This window comes from Rasamsonia byssochlamydoides (assembly GCF_041956645.1).
Source record: "Rasamsonia byssochlamydoides strain NRRL 3658 unplaced genomic scaffold VTN77scaffold_45, whole genome shotgun sequence".
Classification (NCBI taxonomy): domain Eukaryota; kingdom Fungi; phylum Ascomycota; class Eurotiomycetes; order Eurotiales; family Trichocomaceae; genus Rasamsonia; species Rasamsonia byssochlamydoides.
Genome location: NW_027192428.1, coordinates 143524 through 149523, shown reverse-complemented (window position 1 = coordinate 149523; position 6000 = coordinate 143524). Strand labels below are relative to the sequence as shown.

General features: G+C 49.3%; 1 protein-coding gene across 1 annotated transcript; it reads right to left on the bottom strand.

Moving 5' to 3' along the window:
• Positions 1 to 508: 508 nt before the first annotated feature.
• On the bottom strand, positions 509 to 3871 carry VTN77DRAFT_6060 (uncharacterized protein; the record flags this gene model as incomplete). The annotated part of the gene is made up of 2 exons (XM_069422297.1): positions 509 to 3640; positions 3854 to 3871. 2 exons carry the CDS (start codon positions 3869 to 3871, stop codon positions 509 to 511), a joined length of 3150 nt encoding a protein of 1049 aa, XP_069276462.1.
• Between the last annotated feature and the right edge of the window lie 2129 nt (positions 3872 to 6000).

The following is a 6000-nucleotide window of genomic DNA, read 5'->3' as shown; positions in this document are numbered from 1 at the left end:
AAACAGAACCATTGGTTGACCCAAACCCCAGTTTTTCGTCATGTCGTACATAATGGCCATACCAACAAGAACAGCCACGAATCCATGCTTGACACTGGCCGAAAAGCAAAAAAAAAGTAAAAGGAAAAAGGTCTGGCTGTGGAGTCAAGACAAAGGAAGAGAACATGCTAGAAGACAGCGACATAAAGAAATATAGACTACAAGAAAAGGAAAAGGGGAAAAAAAAAACAACAAAAAGGGAAGAAACACCGGTCATTATGCTCAACACTTTTTGTCTTTGTGTAACCATGCAAGACTCCAGACAAAAGGAATGTACACCAGGAAAAGATCATGCAAGACTAGAAATAAGACATCAGTCCCTTTCTCTTTCCTGACATCATTTCATGACAAGCCTCTTTAGAAGCCATTCGATCATTACCAAAGGAATATCGGATAATTCATGTGCATGATGTGGTCGTGCCTGAAGCTCTCCAACGTAACTGCTTGAGCTTGTTAACTGTGACATATCTCACGTAGAGTGTTCAAAAATTCGGCTAAACGGCGGATCTGGCGGGAGAGGGGACTCAGAAGTAGGTTCGACACCTTCTGCCCTGCGGATCACTTCTTTCAATGCACGTGTTACTACACCTGCCCGTACCACAAGATCCCGGAGAGATTGCGTGTCAAATGGTAGCTTCTGCTGCGGATAGACGCAGAACTCAGGAGTGTGAGGGTCAGAGGATTCTCGTTGTTGGTAAATAGTCTCCAGCACAGACTTCACCTTTGCAGAGGTGTCTTTTCGCCGAGGAGGGCTCGTGTTGGGGCCAGAATTGGGCCACACAGAGAGAGGTGATCGTCGCACATCACTATCATTCCGCTTCGGTGTCTTTTGCGTTGGAGATGAATCAAAATCGAAGTCATCAAAGCTTATATGAGATGATGGCGAGAGCGGAGGTGGGAAATTGTTCTCATCGTCCTCGACCGTTGCGAGATTGACAATACCCTCTGCTTCCTTCCAGAGCTCGCTGGATGGCCCCTGGATAATGCGCAACATGTTCCCCTGGACACGAAGACGTTTGAGCTCTTCGACCAGAAGTGTCAACTCTTGGACCTGGCCAAACTGACCATGCACACTGGCCTGGGTTTCCATTATGGCCTGAGGCACCTTCATTATACGATGATGATGACCGCCTGAAGCGATCTTCCCATCATCATCATCCATTGAATGGTCATCAGAATCGCCAAAATCAAAATCTCCGTCCCAGTCTTCACTGACACCTTTATGCCCGAGTCCCCATGTGCCAAACCTTAACGTGGGTTGACGACCGTCGTTAGATGGGGGTGAATCTCTCGAGACAGGAACACTTTGGCTGCGTAAGTGCACCGCACTCGGCGCTCTACGACCTGTACCGCGGCTGCCTCTCGCATCAGTGTCCTCTTTTCCATGAACAGTTTTCGGGCGATTGTCCGAATTTTGCATATCACGTTCAGATTTTTCGGACCAGTCAAAAACGCTCGCCTTGGTTCCAATGCCAGATGTTTTCCTTATCAGCCCAGGGACATCATCGGATCGAGAAGTGGTAGCCGGGAGCCCAGACTTAGGGAGTGATTTGGGAGACATCCCAAGTTCTCCATCTTCTATCTCCACAGCTTCCTGAGACGGAGGACTTGATGGTACGTCTTGCTCCTTCCCTTCTCCTATTAATGTCGATCCCCCCTGATAGGCCCATTGAAATTCTGCAGATTTTGATGGGGATGACGGTATAGTGATTCTCGGCATCGCTCTTGCAAATGGAGTCGGGGTTTCATCTTCATCCCTAACATGGGATACAGGAACAGGCGTACTGACGGAGTTTGGGTTACTAATGGAAGAAGAGGATTGGGGCGTCAACGGTGATAAGAACGAATCCGACCACACCAAGTCGTCAAAAACTGTGTGTTTATCTTTCAGAATCTCGGTCGCTGGAATGTCTTGGAACATGGTCTCAATATTTGGGCCGCGGCGTCCCGAATGACTGCTTGCTGTTACGCGTGTACGGAAAGAATCAAAGACTGAGTCGCTCTGGAAATCCGTTTCATCTTCATCTCCAGAAGTGAAGATACGAGTATCATCGGAGCCGATTACTGTCGATGCCCGGTCGGAGGCCGTCACGGATAGGCGCTGGATCCGGGGGTACCGGACAATTGGCAGAGGAGAACCCGGAGCTTGGGGATTCGATGGACTCCGCTGGACCAGTCCATTGTTGATCTGACCGGTTAGATAACTTGGAGTTATTTCCGTGGGTACACACACGCCAAAAGGAGGAAAGACCGGGTTGGTCTGAGATTCTCGGATCTGTGACGATTTCAGAATTGAGAATTCTCCCTGTGGAGCCGTTTCAGGGCGACGGATGACACTAGAGTCGGTAAAGTTTCTTTTCCTACGCAATTGAGGTGCCGCAGGCCTATTTGGGCCCAAAATTTCTTCTGAACGCTGAGGCAGAGGGTTTGACAAATTTCTAGGTTTCGCTTGGAAGGCTGGGCCATTCTCTGGACTGTGAAGGCTCTCTGTCTTTGAGGCCGCTCGGGGTCTCGAACCACCACTGGCCGTATCATTAAACGAGAAAGACTGCCTGGATTTCCGGTGCTCTTCGGAGACTGGGAATTTCGCGTTATCAGAAGTAATATCATTAACCGGCTGGAAGGGATCGTGAAATTGCGGATGCGATGAAGAGCCGGGGTTTTCGATCCCGGAGGTATGTTTAGGATTCCGGGGGAGGATAGACGTAGAGAGTATCAAGGTCGGGTACTTTGTGGGGTCTGGCGTAATGAGCTGGTTTGGCTGGTCTTTTGGCCTGATGGATATCGAGAGTCTCTCAGGAAGCTTCTCGAACGGTTCACCCTGAGAAGAACAAAAATACGGTCTCCAGATCTCGTCGGCTTCATTCTCTGAACTCGCAAGTCCGCGTGGGTCTTCAGCAGGAGTCATGGGAAGTTCCGAATTGGTCTTCAGTGTTGCTAAATGTTCTATCTCCGCAGATCTCTGATGGCTCATAGCGGGTCGACGCAAGGTGAGCACAGCAGACATAGATCGAGACTTATGACCAGTCGGGTGATTAGAGACCGAATGCCGCGAAGTTGGACGTTTCACGAGTTTTTTGGGTGCCCTGGAAGGTTGATCAGCCTGAGGAATGATGGGCGCAATCGACCCATGCATCGACGAGGGCAGCGGCGAGGACGTCGGCCTTGGACTTGACAGTGGCCTATCCTTATTGGATGAAATGACCGATATCCGCCGTAACCACGAAGACGATGGTCGTCCCCCGCTTGCTTTTGAGGGAAAATCGCCAGAAGCTTGGGTGGGAGGGCTTGCATAGGTCTGTCGCCGACGACGCTCTCTTCTCTGAGATGGCACCGGTTTCGTCGACCCTTGGTCCCCAATAATCTCTCGTCCACTGTCTGTCTGCGCGTGATTCCCGAGAGCGGTGCAATTTATCGGTGCATCCGTTACCAAGCGTCCAGCGTGAGGAGGCCCATTTGTATCGGTAGGCGTTGCAGGATGGGGGCATTGAGATGGAGTATTCCTCCTGCGCCTGACGACCGAGCTAGATAAGGAGCGTCGTTCCAGGCGACCAAGAGCAAAGCCGGTGGCAGCGATGCCTACGGTGCTAAGGGCACAAAGCTATGATGGAACAGATGGGTCAGCTGAAAGTCCAAAGAAAAGAAGGCATGATATGTTGATGATGGAAATCAAACTGCACCGTGAAATTACAAACTGGGGTAAACACAGATGTAATGTAAACAAACAAGTGGGAAGCATAGACGAGAACGAGGGACAGGGGAAGAGGCGACGCTGGGTAGGCAGTTGAGTTGATTAGGAAAGAAGCATCCTCACCGTGGATACATGCTCCATCCTGGCCAGGAATAATAGCTGCGTCAAACACCACCTCAATACTCAGCTGAGCACTGCAGTCCTGTATGAGCAAGATTCCATCCACATTGTGACCTGAGCACTTGGCGAACTTCGATCAATGGGCGAGTTGTCTTCAGAAAGGAAGGGACATCTGGGCGAGAATCACACTGATCGTGAGTATGAGACTGACACTCAAGCAACGAGCCAAAGCGACATGTGAATCAGGGAGGTTGTTGAGCCCTTGCCGAATAAAGGATGTGATTCAGGTTGACGTGAAGCAGATATGTTGATAATGTGCCTGGTGAGATTGCTGACACGCTGATTTAAGGACACAGCACGACAAATGTCATCTGAGTAGAATGGAGATTAAGTGGACAATTGACACAAACGACACAAAGAACTCTGGGCCAGACCAGGTTCCCTTAGATGTCAGAGCGCGTTGACTCCTTCATCAGATTTCTTGACGCAGTTGCTGGAGACATGGACAGCCCGGGAAGATCACGCCAGAAGGCCTAGCGACAGCATGGAGCAAGGGAACACAGGGCCAGGCGGCCACTCATTAGCAATTACTGTGAAGCTGACAAGAAAGGAGCTTGGCCTGCTCAGATTGCAAACAATTAAGATTAACCATGGTCTCCGTCGGGCCAGAGCATGTTTGTCGGACCCCATCTCGTAGCGCCGATTGTTCTGTTTTGGTGTTACTATTGTCTACTGCCGCGCCCCGATCTGCAATCATAACAATGATGGCGCGGCGGTATACCCCGGTCTCTGTTTTAGTCTAGGATGAATTGCTATCTCAGGAAAATGCCTGACGCCCAGCAATTAATTGCACATTAGGAAATCAATAGATACTAATAACTCGTCAATAATGGCAGCCATCACACACCCTTACAGCAGGTGCATCGCAGGGGTCAAACGCGTGCAGTGGGCTTGTGCGGGATGCATAGTGCCCTCAACGCGAGATCGCAACTCGCTGTGGTGAGATCATATTCATGGCTGCCGAAGCCTAAAAAGGCGGGCGATCGTGGCTCGCCCGAGGTCCGCCGCCCGCTAGCATCTCAGCCCTTTCAGCCTTTCGCAAATTAGCCAATTTAGCCCACTTTCGACCGATACCGTCCCCCAGCGCCTACACCGATTCCTTCCACAACTCGTTGATTTGTTGTCTTGTGCATTCCGACACTGTGATTGGACCTTACACGCAGAGAATAAGAGTTACACTGTCCCAAAACAGCTTAACGGTACCAACAAGGTGCATTCTGTGGAAAAATGGAAAAGTCCCTGTTCCAGAACAAACCGGCCCAGCTCAACAATGATGATCGATCCGGCCACCATCGATCAAGATCACGATTCGAGAAACAGCAGGGCGGCCTTGATCGGGACTCGGAGTGACGGTAAGAGATAGTGTGGGTCGACAAGTGGGTTTGTCAAGGGCTCAAGCCAACGGCCCGACACCGCGACCGGACGGCGGACGCCTTGGCATTTACGCGTTTCATTGTTTCACCTCCTCATTCTTGTACGAAGTAACTCGGGGTAACCGCGAAAATGGCACCGAGAGACGGGGGATAGGAATCGATTCTCATGGTCTTTCCGCCACGATGTCTTGGTCGAAAATTAGGTATATTCTTTTTTTTTTGAAATGTTTACAGAATCATTAACGGTTTCCGACCATGGTCGAAAACTCAGCGTCCCATTCAATAGTGCCACAGACTGTGTGGCAGAACAAAGTCTGGATTTTAGGATATTACAGGAGCAACTGTAAAAGCTGTTGTATTTTTTTTTTAAAAAAAAAAACTCGCTGACGCGACATCAAGAGAATGAACTAGGATTATTGAATATTGACTAGAAGTCGTACCAACAACCACACATTGCCGGACAGTCTGGAGAAACACGATTCAGTTATAATATTAGAGAAAATCCTTAATTTTTTCCCCCATCGAAGATGATGTCTTTGAAGACACAGGTCGAAATTAGATGACAGGCAACAAATCCAAATATCTTTTTTTTTGTTTCATCAAGTTTCGCTTTGTATGACATCAGTTGACTAGACCATGGTGAAAAATCTTCCAAGGTTGCCTGCAACTACTTCTTGATACAGGATATTTTCCGAGGCCGTGCTCTACATCACATGA